General features: G+C 40.3%; 1 protein-coding gene across 1 annotated transcript in view; it reads right to left on the bottom strand.

The window, feature by feature from the left end:
* Positions 1-22576, bottom strand: part of abcc8 (ATP-binding cassette, sub-family C (CFTR/MRP), member 8) — a 58497-nt gene that overhangs the window by 27112 nt on the left and 8809 nt on the right. The window contains exons 3-16 of the mRNA XM_085359032.1: positions 21812-21933; positions 20373-20539; positions 16920-17162; positions 12863-13051; positions 11839-12003; positions 10354-10509; positions 7152-7286; positions 6580-6742; positions 4405-4445; positions 3861-4006; positions 2589-2703; positions 2267-2386; positions 641-713; positions 413-518 (exon numbers count right to left, since the gene is read on the bottom strand). Coding sequence (XP_085215158.1) covers positions 413-518; positions 641-713; positions 2267-2386; positions 2589-2703; positions 3861-4006; positions 4405-4445; positions 6580-6742; positions 7152-7286; positions 10354-10509; positions 11839-12003; positions 12863-13051; positions 16920-17162; positions 20373-20539; positions 21812-21933 — 1941 coding nt within the window. The remainder of the gene's footprint in view (positions 1-412; positions 519-640; positions 714-2266; positions 2387-2588; positions 2704-3860; positions 4007-4404; positions 4446-6579; positions 6743-7151; positions 7287-10353; positions 10510-11838; positions 12004-12862; positions 13052-16919; positions 17163-20372; positions 20540-21811; positions 21934-22576) is intronic.

Below are 22576 nucleotides of genomic sequence, written 5' to 3'. Positions count from 1 at the left end.
CAGTGACAAGTGTTTCCCTGGTGGTGCATTTGTTTTTTTTCCTTATAATTGAATGGATGGGTGAGGTGATCGATGTACTGGGGTGACTGCTATTAAGCACTATCATGCTAATGAGATCAGTACTGTTCTCAAGAAGAATCATAATCTCAACAAAGAAAATTTAATCACTTCCATTGTTCTTCCAGTGTCCTACAGTTTAAAGAAGAATTGCAATTCTGTTTACTTTTAATCAACTTTCAGCCTCAAAGATTCCCTGCAGATCGATATGGTGCACATCAGTCTCTCAGACTGATAAAGCAACAATATCTGCACTTCTTCAGACCCACAAAGAGAGATCAGAATCACATTTCACAACTGATTATCGCACACTTTTGCAAGCACCAAATAATAAGTAAAAAAAAATATAGCTGACCTGTTCCAGGTGACAGTTCCAGACACTCTCTGCATTTCTCCCAGCGCTGCCAGTAACAAAGAGGATTTCCCACAACCCACCTGGCCCACAATCATCGTCAGCTTACCTGAGAGATTTCATGAAGAAGAGGCAACAGTACTGTGAGTGAATGAGCACGTTAAACAACTGAATAGAGAAACAAGCGAAGCAGGGGCAGACAGACTGTACATGGCACTGCTTGATGCTCACCAAAGGGAATTTTGATGTCCACATTTGAAAGCGTTGGTGCGCCATCGACCCAGGTGAAATAGCCATTTGATATCTGAAAAGATGCACAGGCACATGCGGTAAAAACATCATCCATCCCATCCATCCATCCATCCATTCGCTTCCGCTTATCCTTTTCAGGGTCGCGGGGGGCGCTGGAGCCTATCCCAGCTGTCATAGGGCGAGAGGCAGGGTACACCCTGGACAGGTCGCCAGTCTGTCACAGGGCTAACACACAGGGACAGACAACCATTCGCACTCTCATTCACTCGAACATTCACACCTAGTGACAATTTGGATTATCCAATTAACCTATCCCCACAAGCTGCATGTCTTTGGACGGTGGGAGGAAGCCGGAGTACCCGGAGGGAACCCACGCAAACACGGGGAGAACATGCAGACTCCACACAGAAAGACCCCGGCCTGGTGTTGGAATTGAACTCAGGACCTTCTTGCTGTGCGGCAACAGTGCTAACCACCGTGCCACCGAGCTGCCGTGCTGGTAAAAACATCAAACAAAGGATAATTTTTCTCTCTTTGTAAGCGCGCAATCCTTCTCAAAATGGTGCATACGTATGTGAGGCTATAAAGTAACTGTTGCCTAATTCTTATTCACGTCATGCTGGTGTTGTTTACTTGCTTCCAGAATATTTTGGTGACATACAGAGAATGAATTACTGTATGCAGGCAAAGAATTGCATGGCATGTGTCAAAATGCTCAGATTTCCTACAAGCTGTAGTGCCTTTTCACTGTGCAATACTTTTTGTTAATATCCAGTGGTGCAATAGACTCACAATACTTGAAACTTGAAATGTGCAATTCCCTTGTACTCTTATTTCTGTTTATTCTATTTATCCCTTTTGTATACTCTGTATTTATATATGTCTCTGTAGTTATATATGTGTATATATGGTATAACCGAATTTCCCGGAGGAACCCACCTGAGGGATTAATAAAGTTTCATCTAATCTAATATAATCTAATTATTGAAAATCCCGCTTACAGTAACCCAGATATTAATATGTGGATGACAGCAAATGCAAATCTCACACAATTCAGTGCAAATGTAGAAACTGTGTTAAAAAAAAAAACACCAAAATATTTTTACAAGTTGACTTAAAATCTGATAAGTGGTGTCCAAAACATCATGCATGATGTACAGACTGTGCTGTGATGATGACATTTCAAGCTAATTGGTTCAGCTTTGAAACAGTTTTGAAGAGCAGTGATGCTCTGAGGACTTTGATCTCGTAGGGATGGGGAGTGTGATAAATAACATACCACATCTCATATTTGGGTGAATATGGATTCAAATTAAACAGTATATACAAATAAAAATCAGGAACATGTTAGTATACTACTAAACCAAAATAAAATCTAAAACAAAACTCCTACATGAGCTGGTGAAAATGTTAAAAAAAAAAAAAGACCCTGCAGGGAATGAGTATTCACTTCCTAACAAATGCTAAACATAAATCTCCAAATTTAGTTAAAGTAACAATAATAAATGTGTGATAAACGTTGGGCTCCTGGGTATCTCAACTCATATCTACCTCACCTGCAGCCCAGTCTGGAGGCTCATTGGTCTCTCTGACTGTCTCTCTCACCTTGATGCAGATATCTTGATCTACATCCTGAAAGGGTCCATCGCCTTCGTGGTTCCCCTCTGAGCCATAGTTTTTCCAGTCATCCCGCGTGGGGCGCTTCCGATTCACCACCTTCAGGGGCTGGAAAAATCGGGATAAAGAGGAGGAGGAGCAGGACAAAGGGAAAGGTTTAGAGGATGACTAAAGGAGGATTGTATAACATGCAGCACAAAGGACAAAAAGGTAACGGTGAGGAAGGCGGTAAGGTAGAGGATGAAAATGTTCAAAGGAGTCACTTTGAAAGAGATTTTATCCACTTTGTTTTCTAAACTCAAGCCCTTACCACAGCCTGGTACCGATTTTGGTTGTGATTGCTGGAGCCAGTGGGTAACGTTGCTTTGGGCTCCTGCTCGTCTCCGATCTCATCGCTCGAAAAAAACTCGCTGAGCTTCTGAACGCTGCAAATAAAACAGAGGACAGAAAAGCAATGAAGCAATAAATACTAAAATAAAATATGCATCATAAATAAAATTAACAGGCTGTTATTAATATAGCCAACATAAAGCATCATAATAAATTCTCATAATAAAAGCCCGGCTCAAGTGACGTGGCATTTAAATTAGTTCACTTTCATTCATGTGAAGAGAACTGCTGTTTAGTGTCACATCTTTCATTTGCCCATGCTGACTGGCTAATCAATGAAACACGGTTCACTAAGGATGAGCTTTATCAGCTGGTCTGCCTCTGTCACACACACCCACATATCTCTGCATCACCTTCACTTTACTCCTTCTCCTTGATGAATAAATTACAAAATCAGTGCCAAATAAAAAGAGCTGAAACTTGTTATATCCTATTTTCTTCATTTATGTCTTTAAGTTCTCCAGAGATTAAACACCTGGTATAGATGAGAAAAGTACACGTCCAAATCTACGGCATTAAAATGAGAAGATCACAAGAAAAACATACCTCCAAAATCTCCAAAACAGTCTTACAGAGGGACCAGCTGAGGAGTGCAGGAAAGAGAGAGTACACACACCAACAACACAAAACATAAACTAACACCTTTTTGGATTTTATTATTTATAGGTCAGATTTGTAGGGGGAGCCCTGCTTTTGTGCAATCGGTAGCCTATCAAGACATCTGCAGACATGTGGCACATTTTCTCAGAAGATAAAGGTATAAAATAGCTTGATCATATCTATTCTAATTACCCTGCACAGATACAGCATGAAACAATCAGTTTCATCACCCAATACAATAAGAAAAGCAGCCAGAAGGATCGGAGATCTGAGTTGTGATAGCGGAGTAGCTGCTCTGCACCACCCTAATGACAACCGATGTTACGATTGGCAAACTAATTGAAATTGGTGAGATTAATAAACATTAGTGTCAGAGACCAGTTGACTGAAGTAACTGAGGAGTGAGGGTTTTTGTTACACGAGAAAAGGCTGATCTAATAAGCTGATCCATCCACTGCGGGTAAAGGTCAAGTGCTTCATCTAATCGAGCCGCTTTTCATGACTTTGCTCAGTCTGTTGTTGTAGTTTAAGTCTCCTGCCGCACGACTGTCTTCAAAAATGTTATTTGTCCAAACACGGCTTTCTTTCTCACCTAACCAGGGCCTTGACAGTGGAGCGCACCACGCTGGAGAGGAGGAAGAGGGGTGTGACCAGGATGTGAAAAAGGGACAGAGAGGCAAAGGCCACAGCTGGTGACAGATCAGCGTCCTCTGAGATGTGGACGTGAACCACAAATGTCTGCAGGTTCAGAAGGAGCACATAATGGGAAAAGTTAGTCTCATAATAACAATTTTCATCCTTTAATTGATAATCTTTTGGCTGCCAGTCTGACTTGCATCATCTTGTTAAGAGTCTGAAGATTAAATCAAATGATAGATGAGGCGTTTGTCTCCATGTGTCCTTCACAGTCATCCTGTTCCTTGGTATCAGTCTGACTTTTCTCATTTGTCATCACTCAAGTCTACATCCATGAAGGACTTCAGAAAGTCCTCCACTGTCTCAGTGTGAAACGTCACTGGACAGTCAGACTACTTGGCACTGTCTCTGCTCTACCCTTCACACTGGGAACAAGACAACAAGATAAAAGTCCCAGCTAACTTAAGCATAATGATTATTACATTTTAAATTAAACTTACCGTCAACACAGCTGCTATAGGAATAGCTGCATTCATGAAAACTGAAAGAAAATAAGAAAATCACAAAAGCTGTAAGAGAATTAAACATTTTTTGACATTTTTTTGACCTTATATCGCTTTTTGCTCAGATGTTGTGTTGAAACATCACATAACTGATATTGAACATCTCTTTTGTTCATGGCTGGAATTTAATTTCCTCCCAGCAGCAGGTGCGTACAAGCTAATCAATCAAGGTAATGAATTCAAGTCTTGTAAAAACTTCTCTCCTGTCCATCATTTTCTAATTTTCTGTCACTCTCTAATATAAGATAATATTTAAAAGTGGCATGTTGTCCGGATATAAACAGATGAAAACACTTAATTGTCATAAAAATGCTTTGCTTCATAAATCTTTCCTGAGTCGTCTGTCAGTGAGGAAATGATATTGCTTCTTCCCTCCTCTACAACAATCGGCAACTATTGATTTTAGATTTAGGACTCAGCCTGTTATAGGACTGTTCATCTAAGCGTGTAGGAGAAAAGAGGATGGACAATGAGAGAAAAATAAATGACTATCAAGTAATAATGTTGAGCACTGTAACAATAATCCAGGCTAGCCTTCAGCACTGGTTTTTATCACATCTAGTTACTTTTAGAGTTCCAGTAGACTAATTTTAAATATTGACTGGAACCTGTGGGGCTAAAACATGAACTTAGATTCAGATTTTTCAGTCTGAAGATTTTCCATCTTTTCTGTTATACTATGTGAAAGTTTTAAGCCAAAAACATGTGCAAACATACATGGAAATACACATGCATAAGGCAAAAACAATGTCTGCAACGAGCTTCAAAGTCAGTATTTGGCATGACCGTCACTTTTCTTCATCACAGCCTGAACTCTCTTTCTTATAATTCCTTCAAGTAGTGTTCAGGAATCGTTCTCTGGGCTTTTTGAAGGACTTTCAAAGCTCTTCTTTGTATGTTGGTTGCCTTTTGTTCATTTCTGTCAAGATGATCCTCCTGATAGGCTCTGGGGAGGCTACTGCATGTCTGGTAGTGTTACAGTGTGCATTTTTGTTGCCAGTCAGATGCTTTCCAGATTGTATTGATGGTGGATATGTTTCTGAGATAATTATATCAGTTTTGACAAGATCCCAAGATCACTGTAAACACTTATGGTTGCACTGCTCTCCTTAGTTACTCCATAAGATACGTTGCATACATGTGCAGACGCAAACCATGACAGAATCTCAACACTGTATTTTACAGATGGCTGCAGACACTCTCTGTTGTACCTCTCTCCTTCTCTGTCTATTCTGTTGACAATTTCATCATATGACCTGTTGCCACTGATTTTAAATCCAGTTCTTGTATAATTTGTCATACCTCAGCCTTTCCTTCCTGGTTCTCCTCCCTAACAATGCCTTTTTGACAGCTTCCATTTCTAAGGAGGCTTCACAGAAGAGAAGATCAACCGAATGAAGAATGTCTCAGGTCTTTGCAGGATGTTTTTTTTTTCCTGTAGTTTGCGATTATGACTTTCCAGCCACTTTTTAAGAACATATTTGGTTAAAAATAAAAATGTATGGTTGTCATTTTTCCAGGAACTAATAGGTCAGTGTTAAATAACTTACAAAAAAAAACAGTTTCTTTGAAAATGCTCATGTATAAAAACTGGACTAAAATAATGAGTGAAAAAACAGCAAAGCTCTTTTAGCAACTCTGAAAGAGCTTCGGGAAACCTGGAGGACTGTTGCTTACCACCACTTTAAAAACTTTACAGGGAAATCAGACTACTTGGAAGCCAAAAATTCAAAATAAGGAGGCTGGCTGATGACTTTTGCACGGTACTGTTTATATACTGCTTCAGTAGTAAAACCAAAGTTTTAAACAGCAGGGTCAGCATTTGTAATCCAGTCTGAAAAGTTCCATCTGCAGATTGGTCCAAACACTTTGTTTCAGTCTCGGATCTTTGATCTGTCATGTCAGTGACACACATCTGGCTGTGAACACAGAAGCTCAAGCTGCTTACTGATCAAGTCTTATGTTTAAGAAGAAAACGGAGTTAAAGGCAGGAAGGGGGCAGCATAAGTTAAATATTGGACTATTGAGAAATCTGAATCATACAAAACTACTCTAAAAGAGTCCAGGAATCAAGTCAAATATCATTAGTGGGAGGGGACCAAATGAACTTACTGGATATGGATGTGTAAAGAGCAAAGGCCTGCAGGCTGGTGAGCTCTTTAACCCTGGTCTCCTCCACACTGTCACAGAAGATGCGCTCCCAAGCATACAGTTTCAGCAGCTTGATGCCCCGCAGCAGTTCGTTGGTCTTCTTCAGGCGCTCACTGGAATATTCCTGATAAAGGCACATTTGATTACCTAACCTCAATCCAGCACATCAAGGCACAGCAGCGATAACAAGGACTGACGAAAACACTGTAATCATATTTGACTGGTTGTATTAAATGTATCTTTGGAGCAGATAGGCCTGAGGTAAGGAGGGTTTGTGGAAAGTGGCTGTCCTCATTCCCCAAGGAGACGATAGCTGTTATTTTGAGGTGCTGCTATAAAAACAACATTTTCTAAATTGCATTCTAAAAAACATTCACTCTGACCAAGTGGCAATTATGTGCAGTTGGTTATAAAAAGGTCAGAAGATTACCATCCATTTATTTTTTAAATATATTAGCTTAAATGACACACTCGGCCATCCTCAGATGCAAACATGACCAAAACTAGAAACAAATAGTTACATAGTTACTCACCAGGGTGCTTTTCTGTGTTTGGGATAGCTTTGTGGCCACAAAGTATTGTACAGGAGCTAACACAGCAATGACGGTCGCTCCAATCAAGGCACTGATTCCCAAGAGGTAGTAGAGCAGGATCACTCCCACAACAATCTGAGCAGGGAAGAAAAAAAACATTAAGCAGGAGATGAAAACAAGATTTCCACAGAGGTAGTTTTCATTCACACAACACTCCCCACTGACAATTACAAAATCCATATGAATTTACCGCAGAGCTTTCTGTGAAGTGGTGACCTTATAGTAGGTCAGCTTATAGCAAACCTCCCACCTAATATCCAGTGAATACAAAGATAGAAACGTGTCACCGGAGAGTAGGTGAGTGATTGGTTTTCTCTTTATTCTTTATAAAGGCCTAGAAAGGTGTCAGCTGTATAAACCACCAGCCCCCACACAGTTTCTGTCAGCTCCTCACATCAATCGCACATAACTGGAGCTAAGCAGCCAAGCTATACACATCTGTGAGGTTTCCACTACTTTATATGCATCTTTTTTTATATATATCTTGCATCACCTTCTGCCTTTGCAGCTCCCTAAGGACTGCAGCATTGTTTAAAAAAAGGAACCAAATCTGCTCTTTGCAATTGCAGCTGGTCATGCTGCAAGCATCATCTCACATAGATGTTAAATGAGAAGGAAATAGACAAACTTCAACAAAAAGAGCTTTGATTAGCTCATCCTGAGTCATAACTGATCCTGTCACAACAGGTACTTTGGCTTGTCATAGCAGGAAAAGCAAAGGTGTAATTATTAATATTTTTAAAAAGACTGAATTCCGTTCAGGTTCCTGTTATTGTACATGCTGGTTCACTGCTATTGCTCACTGGGACACCTGATGGACCAGAGCCATTGTTAACATAAACACAATGGCAAGAATGGCCTTTCTGTATCACGAATAAAAGACTGATATCTCTGGTTGCTTAAAGCAACACGGTGAGTTTTAAAGCATTCATCATTTTGTTTTGTCTTTTTTCTACCTGCCTATAAAAGATATTTCGGAGGAAAAACACAGATGTAAGAAATAAAACAACCGATGCCTGAATTCAGACTTTGGGATTGTGGTACTAGGTCCCATCTCTGTCTTTTCTACCATGACTAAAAAAAATGCTGGATAGCCTCACAGCAGAAACATAGTATTGAAATAATTGTATCTGTTATGTGAGGCATCAGCGGGGGTAATAAAATATTAAAATGTTAGTGCAGTCACTAATCTGAAACACAGAGAAATGCAGAGGTAACTAGATCATGTGAAAAAGGTAAAGAGCTGTCACGTCTGAGATGAGTATTGAACTTCATCCATCTCACCAGTGCAGCAGGCAGTGGAGAGCAAACGCAATGGATTCATTCACAGACGGGTGGGAACGGCCAGTGAATACAAATTCTGCTTTAGTCTCCGAGATACTCACAGAATACTTTTTACTTTTGTTCATTTTAGCAGTTTTTCATTTAGTGTTTGACGTGGTTGTCGAGCAAATTATAAAACTAAAAATGAAACAAGGCCCAAACACTAGACAGGGATTTACTATATATGCACGTGTAATGTGCGAGAGGTTTTATGTTAATAAGCATTAATCAGGTAGTATTTATATTGTATTTGAGTAGTCTCTTTCATCGTTTTAGTATTTTAAAATTAAAAATTGCTTTAAGCTCAATTCTTGGAGCTTAAAGCAATTAGCTTGAAAAAGAAAAAACAGTATTTTCTGCTGCAACGAGATAAGAATACATTTATTTGTGCCAACAAAAAAGCCCAAACAGAAGCCTGTAATTGTACATCTCCAAAGGAGTGACACTCACTAGACCTGTGGCAAAAATTCATTTCTTATAAATGTTTTTTTCAAGTGTAATTAAATGTTTTCACATTTCTATTTAATGCAAAAACACCTTTTTCATCTGATATGGGTGATATGGGCCAGATGGAAGAAAAATGACATAAAAAATGTATTATGCAGGGCCTTGAGAAAGAACAGGTGGGAGGATGAACCATGAGTTTTTGCAGGCATTCTGTGACACAAGAAACTACCTGATCTCCATGTTTTGCTGAAATTGTATTTTTATCATAAACAGTTGTCATATTGAAATCTAATTTATCCCAATGGTATAAAAGTAAACACGCTCAATAACAGTGCTGCTTGTCATAAATTATGCGATCCACTTATTCCAAAGTAGTGCATAAAGGTCGTCTACTGCATGCATTAGGCTGTTCATCTCCAACACCCAGTGCTCAGTTTTTAAGCCCCCACATCTGTGCATGCAATCATTTCTTCTCCCATGCGGTAAAGAGAAAATACAATGCACATTGCAGAAAGACAGACACCAAACAATCTGGTATTAAAAATGCAGTGTGATAAACACCTTTGACTCACACCTTTACTAATATCTAACACACTCGTGTGCAGAGAAAACTATCTAACAATACACAATGGAATGCAGTAACAGAAAGCCAGCAAAAGTATGACACAGAGTTACACTTATACCTGCACTGTAACACAGTGTAAAGCATTATTTATAGTTCTGCAGTAAAGGACTGCAGCCTAGCAATAGAGCCACATAAATAACAGGAGGCAGAGCAGTCACAGGGATCACCTGAGCTGTGACCATGGTTACAATGACACTGAGTCCCTCGTAGTAAAGACAACATTAAAGGTTCACTCTGGAGCTTTGGACCTCTAGTTCTTTCTTGTTTTGTTTATGGACAACTAGATATACAGTCATCCTGAAGGTTTCAAACAGGAGGAGGGTGAAAAATGCTAGCAAGTACACATGGTGTAAACAGGATTTCACAATAAATCTGTTTTGCAAAAGGATTTTCGAGAAACGAAAAGCATTCATTAGTTCCAGCTTAAGCTTGGTTACAACTTCATGGTCAGTGGGACTGAATTTTAACATAACTTGCTAGAAAGTTCTACAGGACATCTTCCAGAAGATTTTAGTGCAGACATCTCCGCTCCTGTTCTCTTTAGCAAGTGTTGCAGCTTTCTGGGATGAAATGTATATTAATGGAAGTAACCCACTGCCATTCTGTAGCAGAGAGCAAAAGTTAGAAATATAATTAAAGCATGAAACATATAAAGCTTCAATAAAACACCTACACTGAGTGCTGCTCTCAGTGGAAACAAAACCCTAAAGATATCTACGGAGTAGAGAAGAACAACGTGCTTCATACCTGTACTGGCATGGCCCACAGGTTAGGGCAGAGGAAGAAGAACCACATCAGCTGGTTGGTATCGATGGCAACCAGGTTGCAGATCTGACCTACGGTTAGCTCACCCATGGACATGGTGGAGGTGCACAGACGCATGATTTTGTTGTAGATTTTTGTCTGGGGAGAGAACAAAAAACATAAAAGGGTTGACAGCAATACATTTCCTTGTAATGATCATTAGTTAACTGGTGCTTATTATAGTGCTGATTAGTCTTTAACACAATGCCGTGTCTCAATACACACTCACAGACCACCTGTCCAGTTCATCGTTAACATAGATATCTAATTAGCTGGTCACATGGTAACAACTTGGCATGCAGGCAGCTCAAATTGAGCATCAGGTGATTTAAGTTATTTTGAACATTTCATGGGTTTTGCTGCCCAACAGGCTAGTCTGTCAGTTTCAGAAACTGCTGATCTACTGGGATTTACCTCACACAACTACCACAAGAATTTATATAAAATGGGCCACAAAAAGAGAAAATACTAGTCAGCTGCAGTTCTCTGTGTGAAAATGCTTTGTTGATGCCAGAGGTCAGAGGAGAATGATCAGACTGCTTTGAGCTGACAGGAAGGCAACAGCATCAAGAAATAAGCGCTCACTTCAACAGGTATGAATAAGAGCGTCTCTGAACATACAACACATCAAGCCTTGAAGCGGATGGGCTAAAGCAGGAAAAAACCACACTGGGTGGGTGCCACGTGTGTTAGCTAAGAACAGGAAACTGAGACTACAATTTACACAGGATAACCAAAACCGGACAATAGAAGATTACAAAATCTTTGCCGGGTTTGATGAATCTCTATTTCTGCTGCGATATTCAGGCTGTGGGATCAGAATTTGGCATAAACAACATGAAAACACGGATGCTTTCCGTGAGCAACAGATCTAAATCCGACTGCGCACCTTTGGGATGTGCTTACAATAAATCTGCAGCAACTGTGTGATGTTATTGTGTCAATATGGAGCAAGATGTCTGAAGAATGTTTCCTGCAGCTTGTTGACTCTATGCCATGAAGTGAATTGAATAATAACAACCCAGTACTAGCAAGGTGTACCTAATAGTGTCCAGTGAGTGTATATGTCTTAATAAAACCTGGTCTTTATTTAATTTATCATTTATGGCATTGCAAAATCTTCACTGAGCTTTTTTTGTAATTATTTACAATTAAAAAATGCTTTAATGTTTCTTTTTGGCAATTAAGTATTCACTCATTAACAGCAAACTGCCTCTTGTTGCAGCATTATCATGTCCAGACACCCAAATCTGTGGATTTTATTGCTTTAAAATGAAAATGTAAGCAAAGGATAAAATAGACAGTAGTTTCTGTGTTTAGTCCTTTTACTGGGTGCCACTGAGTTTATCAGACTTCAGTTTTCCAATAAAAGATCTTTAAACGTCTCATAAAGAAAGTTTCCTTAGAGAACAGATCAGTGCAGTGTACCTGTATGGCTCCACGCAGGTTGATGCCTGTTTCAATAGCCACATAGTAAGAGGCCTGGAGGAAAGTCCTCTGCAGGAGTAGGGCGAAGAAGAGCAGCACAGCCAACACGTATGCGTTCTCCAGAAACTCCTTGGAGGAAATGAAATAGATCCCAAGCAGCTTTATCTGGAAGTGCAGACACAGGGAGATGTTAGACAAGCAGGAACAGTTGTTAGGAATATAGGCTGAACTGCCCTGGATTTTTAATTTCAGCTACAAATGTTCCCGTTCATCACTTCAAAATTTGAGGAAAACATCATCCATTTAAAACATATTACCTCCATTTCAGAGCAAGCTTTAATATTGTGCATGAAACTCAATTAAACTGAAATGAAACAGAGGCTTTGGAGTGAAACGCACAGCTGATATGTGGGTGTAGGCTGGAAACCCAAGAAGAACAGGGACACGGTATCTCTCTCAAAAATTTATGAATCCTGCATAACAAAGTAATCGTTCTCCCAGAGGGAATTACAAATTATTGATTAGAAATATGTCTGCACTCCATGGCAACTCATCCTTGTAACTTTCCCTTGTTTTGCTCTCTCGATACTCATTGGCTGAAATTGTCACTATTTTTCAGCTTGTTGCCCTGCAGACAAGAATATTTACTGAGTGCTTCTTACTGTAAGTCTATTTTTTCTTACCGTTCCCTGCATTGGACTTGACTTTCAAACAAATAATTGAAGAGTTATTCTTACAGAAAGACACCCGACCAGAGACAACTTCTAAAGCAATAAGTCGCATAAATATTTGACGAAGTTTAAATTAGAGCACCATCAGGCAGGTGTGCAGGGGAGACAGGGCATCATAACCTTTGAGAGGCCAGAGGAAGCTATGTAATGTCTCTGTTATGCCTAAAGCTGCTCTCATTACCTGAACAAATGCAATAAAACGTATTTAAATGTCGGACTAGTAAAAATTCAGCATCCGTACTTGCTAATAACAATATTTTTTATGTTATGTTGTGCTGTGTGCATGGCCTCACCGGTGGCTGAATGGTGCGATTGTCTTTGCTGATGTGGTGGACTATGCCAGAGATGCAGAGAGGACCGACAAAGCCCAGCAGGTCGGCCAGGAAGCGGAACGTGATGCTGAGGATGAGAGGTCTGCCGAATGCTTTTCTCAGGGCTTGCCAGATCCACTTTGGACTTTGCGGTGCTATGCCCTGAGGCCTCTTGAGGGTAATAAAAAGAAGGGCCAGATGTAGAAAAATATTAGCATGAAGACAAATAAGCCACTTTTTAAATATTCTTTGTCAAATACAGCTAATCTGCCAGGGCACAATAACAAGTGTGGCTTTTTTTTATTGAAAGTCTAAATTACAAACAGTAATCAGAGTATTTTGTTAGCATGATGAAGATTACGTCTTTGAAGAGAAGTGCCATTTATCTGTGTTGTTGAACTAGCAGCACAACAAAAGGCAAAGAGATTTGAGCATAAAAGCTGGCTAACATAGCAAAAGGAAATAACTGCTTGAACATAAAAGCTGAGTCAACACCATTAGATCACAGCACTGCAACAGAAACCTTTAAAATGAGGTCAGGTTCAAGGCTCCCATCCACCTCGTTGCTGCATAGGATAGCATGATTAATGGCAAGTTTCACACTGCATCACATGAAAAGCCTACATAACTCCTCTGAGGGTAATGAAGCTGGAGCACCATGTCAGGGACACAAAAACAGAGATTCCAAGACTGACTGGAGAAGGTATTGCTGTTAATTTATATTTATTTATATACAATTTTATGAATTTCCTAAAACAACACAAGAGCATGGCTCAGTGAGTCAGTTAGTACGATGACAGGAAAACATCTGGACTGCTACGGTGCAGTAAACAGTCCCAGGACATTTTCACTGTGTGCGCACATCTCTGTGACCATCTCTAAGTCATTCTCAGAACTGTGAGAACAAACGTGACCCTGGTCATGTGCCTCTATCTTTCAATTCAAGCTCATATTAAACATCAGTGTTTGCACACACATACACACACACACATCCTTTCTTCCTACCTCAAGTTCAAACAACTAGGAAGGAGGATGTTTCGTTCTCACACACTCACACTGTAACTAGCTTCCCATGAAGTGTAGTGCTTTCACCCCCACAGGGGTCAGGATGTTGCCTCGTTCACAGTAGAATGGGAATGACCTGGCGCCTCCAGGCCCTCCTCTAAATGCCCCACCACCACCCTTCCCCAGCGCTCCACTGGGATCCCTCAGTCGCTCTCATCCTCTGCTCCTGCCGGAAGGAAGTGGGGTTGCGTTCACACTGGACGCACATGCAGACGTGACGTTGAGCGTGACCTTCCAAACACTGGAAAACAATGACCCTACAGAGGACGCCCTTCACATCTGACCCCTGACACGTGCTCCAGAAGTGAGATGGACAGAGAGACAGAGAGGGAAAGAGGAAAGAGAGACAGCTTGGACTGACATTAGCGAGACTAGAAGACCAGAGAAGAAGAGAACGGGACATAAGCTGTGTTCACCACATAAAAGTCTCAAATGAAAATACCAAACACACATCATAATATAATTTTAAAACACATGGAATCTTTCTGGGAGCCATATTAAGAACTAACTCATCTATCGATTCTGCTAAAGAAAGAGGAATTGAAAGAGTTCAAATATTACATTTTATTAGAGAAAGTTTTTCTTCTTCTTTTTTAATAAGCAGCAAATAAAAATGTTATTACATCCATTTAAAACTGGCTTATGCAAATGGACGTATACCAGGAGGAAACCTTCAAAAATGCAGGGATGTGAAGCAAGCCCAACACAGAAAGTCAAAGCCAGCAAGGTGCTTTTATGCCTTTCCTCATTTACATATATGGAGATGAAAAAGTACTAGAAAGCCCTTATAGTATGCAAAAATGCAATCTAATATATCACCACCATAAATACCATAAATACAATAAGGTTTAATCAGCACATATCTAAAACAGTAGAGAGGATGGTATACAACTGGGGTAAATCCTAAATAAAACACAAGCACGATATAGAGAATAAGCCTGACCGTGTGTACATACACTACACACATTCTCGTGGCAGTGTGACAATTCACTGTTTACATTAGTCAAGTACTCATCTCTATGATGTCTAAATAAAGTTTATTAGTCCCAGAGTTCAGCAAGCCATGAGTCACTGCAGGAAAGACATTGATTCAAACATACCCGGCAGAAACATTTTTTTAAAAAAAGCACAGCAAAAACGGGCCAAAATGAAGAGAATAAGCAACATGTTGACTTCTCACAGAAATACTTAAAGTCTTATTTGTGTCTCAGAGCTCAACGTCCAAGATGATCCCCTGATAATCAAAAAGAAACACAGTGTTGAGAGTTTGTGTTCTAACTTTGCCTGTGTGGGATGGATTTCTGTGAAAGCACTGCTTTGCCCCAACAGGCCACAGACTTAAGTGAAGTAATGTTTAACTCTGAATTGACTGTAGGTGTAAATATGAGGGTGAATTTCAGTGATGGACAAAAGTTATGTCCAGGATATGCTAAAGTAGGCCCTGAATTATTCATATTAAAGTCATGGACAGACAGATTTGTGCATTTCACCTTTGCTGGTTATCAGTGCCTGATATACAGGGAGTGCAGAATTATTAGGCAAATGAGTATTTTGTCCACATCATCCTCTTCATGCATGTTGTCTTACTCCAAGCTGTATAGGCTCGAAAGCCTACTACCAATTAAGCATATTAGGGGATGTGCATCTCTGTAATGAGAAGGGGTGTGGTCTAATGACATCAACACCCTATATCAGGTGTGCATAATTATTAGGCAACGTCCTTTCCTTTGGCAAAACGGGTCAAAAGAAGGACTTGACAGGCTCAGAAAAGTCAAAAATAGTGAGATATCTTGCAGAGGGATGCAGCAGTCTCAAAATTGCAAAGCTTCTGAAGCGTGATCATCGAACAATCAAGCGTTTCATTCAAAATAGCCAACAGGGTCGCAAGAAGCGTGTGGAAAAACCAAGGCACAAAATAACTGCCCATGAACTGAGAAAAGTCAAGCGTGCAGCCGCCAAGATGCCACTTGCCACCAGTTTGGCCATATTTCAGAGCTGCAACATCACTGGAGTGCCCAAAAGCACAAGGTGTGCAATACTCAGAGACATGGCCAAGGTAAGAAAGGCTGAAAGACGACCACCACTGAACAAGACACACAAGCTGAAACGTCAAGACTGGGCCAAGAAACATCTCAAGACTGATTTTTCTAAGGTTTTATGGACTGATGAAATGAGAGTGAGTCTTGATGGGCCAGATGGATGGGCCCGTGGCTGGATTGGTAAAGGGCAGAGAGCTCCAGTCCGACTCAGACGCCAGCAAGGTGGAGGTGGAGTACTGGTTTGGGCTGGTATCATCAAAGATGAGCTTGTGGGGCCTTTTCGGGTTGAGGATGGAGTCAAGCTCAACTCCCAGTCCTACTGCCAGTTTCTGGAAGACACCTTCTTCAAGCAGTGGTACAGGAAGAAGTCTGCATCCTTCAAGAAAAACATGATTTTCATGCAGGACAATGCTCCATCACACGCGTCCAAGTACTCCACAGTGTGGCTGGCAAGAAAGGGTATAAAAGAAGAAAAACTAATGACATGGCCTCCTTGTTCACCTGATCTGAACCCCATTGAGAACCTGATGTTATATTGGTTTCACTGGTAAAAATAAATAATTGAAATGGGTATATATTTGTTTTTTGTTAAGTTGCCTAATAATTATGCACAGTAATAGTCACCTGCACACACAGATATCCCCCTAAAATAGCAGAAACTAAAAACAAACTAAAAACTACTTCCAAAAACATTCAGCTTTGATATTAATGAGTTTTTTGGGTTCATTGAGAACATGGTTGTTGTTCAATAATAAAATTATTCCTCAAAAATACAACTTGCCTAATAATTCTGCACTCCCTGTATATGCAATCATTTATTCAGCTTAAACAAGGAAATACAAGGAAAGCAGATGTGCTTTTGACACACACATTGACTATTTACTGGACAACAACCTCAGCCCACTTACTGTTCACAAAGATCTACTAATACTAACCTTTTGGTCTTCAAAGGCCCTGCGAAGCTTTATATAGTTTGTGAGTGCTCTCATTGCTATGGGCAGTTTGCCAATGACCTTGAGGTCGATGGGTCGTTTGTGAGCAGAGGTAATGAAGGTGTTCATCCACCAGTAGGTGGCTTTGGATAACAAGTTAACGAAGGGCTGCAGGAAGCGAACGCCGAGGTCCTGAAGGTCTTCGGGAGGCTTCACCTCTGTTGGATTGGCGAAACACATGTAGCGCTGTGACAAAAAGAAGAGCTTTGATTAACTGTTCAATTCCCCCTAGTTACCTGAAAACTAAGAGTGAACTCTAAAAACCACTGATTGGGCTTTAAATGTACAGAAATATCGACTAACCTGTGCACAGCAGATGATAATTATATGTCAGCTGAAAAGACTCTTATTAGTGGGGTTAATTATAGTAGTAGTAGTACAGGCTGTCTGATATGGAAATTTATGACTAATGTAAAGTTTAAGAGTTGAAATCAGGCTCTATTTTAACCACAACAAAAAAATGGAATAAAATGGAATTCCCAGCAAAATATGTTCAGCAAGATCCTGAGCATGAATAATTAGAAAGGTTTGATTTAACAATCGTTTATTCATTTTGTCAGCCAGTAAAATCTAAATTAGCTTTTTAATGAAAGCATGTAATGATTTCTTTTCTATTACTTCAACATGAAAGTTCACATCAATTATTAATATAAACTGTTTGCACACTTTTAACAGTGCAGATGAAGACACTTCAAGAAACTGAGGTCTAGCGGGCCAAATTATTGCAGCGGATGATGGGAGAATCTGTTTCTCTGCTGTTTGCCCACGGCTCTGTGATTTAGTAACAGGTGTTTGCTTAGTGCAGAGGTTAACAGAGACAAACACATTGTGAATTGTCCAGAGGAAAAAGACAAGAAAAGAGCACTCTGCTCTGACATTTTCTCCATGCTCAGAAAGGGTCAGAAGGCTGAAAATGTCAAAAGCTGAACAATCATCGATAGAATATTAATAAGATACATCTAGAAACGTGATCAGAGACCAGCATGAAGCCTCACACTGAACCACACGTGTGAGGGGGATCTTGTGTCTTTTAGATATACTTTAAATGAAAGTGAAAGGATCAATTTTGCATTCAGAAAAAAAAATATTTATGCCTTTTTTTTTTTTTTAACTTTTGCATTTGACTTGAAAAGTTTGGATCACTGTTCCAACAGGATGCTTCTGTATCGGTGATAAGCTGGTGTAACTGCACAGTTATCAGTGTTACTTTGGGTTCAATGTGAATCATCAGAAGTTTGCACTAAAATGGTGAAAAGGCTAACATTAGGATGGAGCAAACAGAACTGGTTGCACAGCACACGTCTTTAATGACCTTAAAAAACAAGAACTGGGTCAATAAGTTTGAATTTATTTTTCTGCAAACCACAAAGGGTCAATTAATTTGAGGATTCTGAGATCATCAGTTCAAATAACTGTATGTAAGAAATTTGCCAGATCGACAGACGGATTGGTGCAGCGGCTGCAGTGATGCGGACGCTGTACCTGTCTGTTGTGGTGAAGAGAGAGCTGAGCGTAAAAGCGAAGCTCTCAATTTACCTGTCGATCTACGTCCCTACCCTCACCTATGGTCACGAGCTATGGATAGTGACCAAAAGAATGAGATCACGAATACAAGCGGCAGAAATGGGCTTCCTCTGAAGGGTGGCTGGCCTCTCCCTTAGAGATAAGGGGCCAGGTGAGGTGGTTCAGGCATCTGACAAGGATGCCCCCTGGGCGCCTCCTGGGTGAGGTTTTCCAGGCATGTCCCACTGGGAGGAGGCCCCAGGGCAGACCAAGGACACGCTGGAGAGATTATATCTCTTAGCTGGCCAGGGAACGCCTTGGTGTTTCCCCGGGTAAGCTAGATGAGGTGGATGGGGAGAGGGAGGTCTGGACTTCTCTGCTTGGGCTCCTGCCCCTGCGACCCGGCCCCGGATAAGCGGAAGAAAATGGATGGATGGATGGATATTCAGGAATAACCCAGAAACCATTAAGCCTGCCATGAACTGGAAGGTACTGAAACACCAGCTTCTGCATTCAGAGTGAGGTGATTTTCACATAACCATGGTCTTCAAGGGTGCTAACCAAGAAAGTACCCCCTGCTCCAAAATCAACACATTCAAACTAAAACTGAAAGTTGAAGCAGCCCTCATGGATGAGCCAAATGCCTTCTGGAGAAAAACTTTATCATCAGATGAGACAAAGATTGGCCACAGTGACAAGAGGTATGTTTTGAGGCCTAATCGTGAGGCTTTCAAACCATTTAAAACTGTACCAGCTGCCAAGTATGACAGTGGTAGCATCATGCCAGCGGTGTTGGTACATTACATAATGTGAATGGAATAATGAAGAACAACGACTAACCCCAACCCACATCAACAGATAGATGGTTAAAACTCGGACGTAGGTGGTGTTCCAACAGGACAATGACTCCAAACACACATCATAGCTAGCTTTGGAACGGATAAAGCAGGCTAACGTTAAGATTCTGGAAAGGCCTTCCCAAAGCCTCAACATTAATCCTATTAAAATTTGTGGACTTTGCTTAAAAGCCACATCTGCAACCAGTTTAAATGAACATGACCAACTGGTTAAACAAGTGGCTAAATATGCAGCCTGAATTATGCCTGAAGCTTGCTGATGGCTAACAAAAGTATGTGGGTGAGGTGCAACTTCCTAAGGGACATTTAACCAAATATTATTGAAGGTGTATGTATATATGTGAGACTATGAATACTTTTGACCTGGTATAGATTACAGAAATCAAAACTAAATTCAAACATCTGAACATTGTTCTCATTTTTTAATGATTAACGATGTACAGTATTGCAGTCAGTTCAAATAAATCATGAAAAGTCCAAAAATGACCATGACCTTCATGGATTTTACATTATAATGATGTATTAAAAATAAAGCTCTCTTCTCAGGCTCACAGAGTTTCCACAATTGATTAAAAATTCTCAAAAACATCGTATGCGGTTGGAGCTGTCATCATTTTAATCATCTGATTCATAAAACTGAACCATGGGGAATAAAATGCTCCCCAGCTGCAGGGGATACTGTAAATGGCCTCAGCAAAATCGCAAGCAAGGCTGAAAGGAAATGTCACATCATTGTCTTTAAATGCAGCTGCTGTATTGTCACTGTTGCTGGCCAGCCTGGCTTTAAAATCTGGAGATTATTTTTTGTTTTTCATAAATATGCAGTTTAAGATAAATGGCATGTTTACTTGCATTCGAATGAAAGCCAGTGAAGGTTCATAACCACCGTCACATGCTCCAGTGTAATTATTACCATTTTAAGAGCTTAACAAAAAGTAGTACCACTGCATCTGAATGATCTTACGTCACTCTCAGTAGCTTATGTGTTATACCTGCACACACAACAGTGGACAAAGACACAAATGTACACACTTACCCTGCCGAGGATCACGTTGATCTCTACAGTTAGTAGGAGTCCATACAGCAGCACTAGCAGTCCTGTGATGCAGTAGCGTAGCTGCCTGGGGCCGATGCCATGCTCGGTGTACTTGGCAAACTTGATGGTCTTCATGATGAAGGCCAGCACCCAGTAGATCAGCAGGGCTAAAGGGATTTAGCAGGGATCAGAGTCACACAGTGAATTACCAGATAAGCCAGAAACGATAAATAACTTGACCGCAAACTTATATTTCAGTCTAAATGAAAAAGTGTCATCAAAATGACATCGTTCTCTCTGAAACTCAATTTGTGCAATAGGTGTATTTTGTTACAGGCTGGGATACATTTCATATAACTGTGTCCATGGTTCAACTCGTGTTATAATTTATTTAAAATGTGGAGACACCATTCAATCTCATGTTTCAGCTGCGTAAGAGAACAGTTAAGATATGAGTTTTTTCTTCTTGTTTCTTTCCTCCGTTTCCATTGCACTGTGTTTCTAGCAGACGTCTAATTCAGGAAACAGAAGCTAAATCTGTTGTCTTTGTTCCATTGTGATTTTTGATGGAGCTACATCACGTCAGTCCAGACGATATGAGACGATAACGGATTCTTGTTTCTACACAAAGGTTACACTGCTGGCCAATAGCAAAACCACTGAGATTTTTTTATCTTCTTTATAATGAAGAATATCTCTAGCATAAAAGTCAACACCCAAGGCTCTCTTTAGAAGATGAATTTCTGTCTGGCTGTGAAATGGAAACCTTACAGCCAGGGAAGCTGAGTGACTCAATGGGAGCATTGAATAAAGCACCAGGAGCTGCACACAGATGAGTTAATGATGCCTGAGAAGGAAGGGAAAACTGTAGTGTGATTGTTCCACAAGCAAACATCACATGTGGAAAACTAATGGACAAAGGTGAAGCATGACACTGCCCTATTTATCAATAACTATCACGAACTAGAGGAACTGAAAACACTGATCATTTCATAACAAAAAAACTAAATATATTTGCCATGGAGATGCTTGTCTGCTGTGCAAACTGTGCAGCGCTTTCACTTTATATTAATTTAAATGCATAATTAATATCTGCACAGAGAACAATCCCCCTCGATGACACTGCCCTGCATCATTATCTGAAAGTAATGAACCAGTCATCTGCAAATGACAACACTGACCCTGCTGCTCTGTTATGTAATGTAATGTAATCCCGTAGAGTGTAGTAAATCAATAATCAGTTGCCATTCTTTATCAGACATTCAAGTAAGTACAAAGCTAATGCTAGCTTCACAAGCCATGATCACAAATCGTATTGCATTCACTTCATCTCAGTTCTACGAATGAATATGCTAAGCAGTATATCCCAGGGTGAGGCTGACAGTAAAGGTAAAGTTGTCTCTCTCAGGAAAATGAAAAAAAGAATAAACAGACGATACCTAACAGTAGTTTGGGAAAGTTGGAGGTCTCAATGTTATGATAGTAGACAATAGAGGTGATGCCAGCCATGAAGGCCAGAGCTGCAGGCATGTACAGGTGAAGATGGAGGGACTGACTGAACCTGCAAATAAACATCAGATAGAGAAAGAAACAGGTTAGGCTGATAACAATAAAATAATAATTATTATCATTATGCATTTTGACAGATGTCTCATTAAGCAAGTAAATTAGCCAAATCTCCACAACTAATCTAGAGCCTGGTAAACTAAATTAGACAACAACAGGATACACATAGAGACGAATTAGATAACGAGACCTAAACATGAGCAGTTTGGATTCTGATATAGCCCTGTGAGTCATTTCATGAGATTATCCAGGAAATGGAGGCAGTACTGTCATCTCACAGCAGGTCATGGGTTTGAATCCATTTGCCAGCTGAAGCCTTAGTGTGAGAAGTTTATATGTTTTGCCTGTGCCTGCATGGGTTGTCTGTGGGTACTCTGGCTTCCTCTCATAGTCTACAGACATGCTTATTGGAGTCCAGGGTAAAGCTCACTGACGTGCTTTCAGTTGGCAAATATTAACATTTGCCTCTCAGTGGCTTTGTCTGTATTGTGTTGGCTGGTGGTGAATGCTAGCAGGCTCCATTATGCTAAGTAGCATCCTTTTGTCTGCATTAGACTTTTTCCATTTTTTTTTACAAACCCACTTCAGTATGCTATTAATTCCTACAGTTTCCTGTTTGTAGTCACGGACATGGATTT

The sequence above is a fragment of the Diplotaxodon limnothrissa genome, linkage group LG7, assembly GCF_057381915.1.
Source record: "Diplotaxodon limnothrissa isolate DT_005_m linkage group LG7, D_limnothrissa_male_GT1.1, whole genome shotgun sequence".
NCBI classification, from domain to species: Eukaryota; Metazoa; Chordata; class Actinopteri; order Cichliformes; family Cichlidae; genus Diplotaxodon; species Diplotaxodon limnothrissa.
This window is presented reverse-complemented; position numbering and strand designations above follow the sequence as displayed.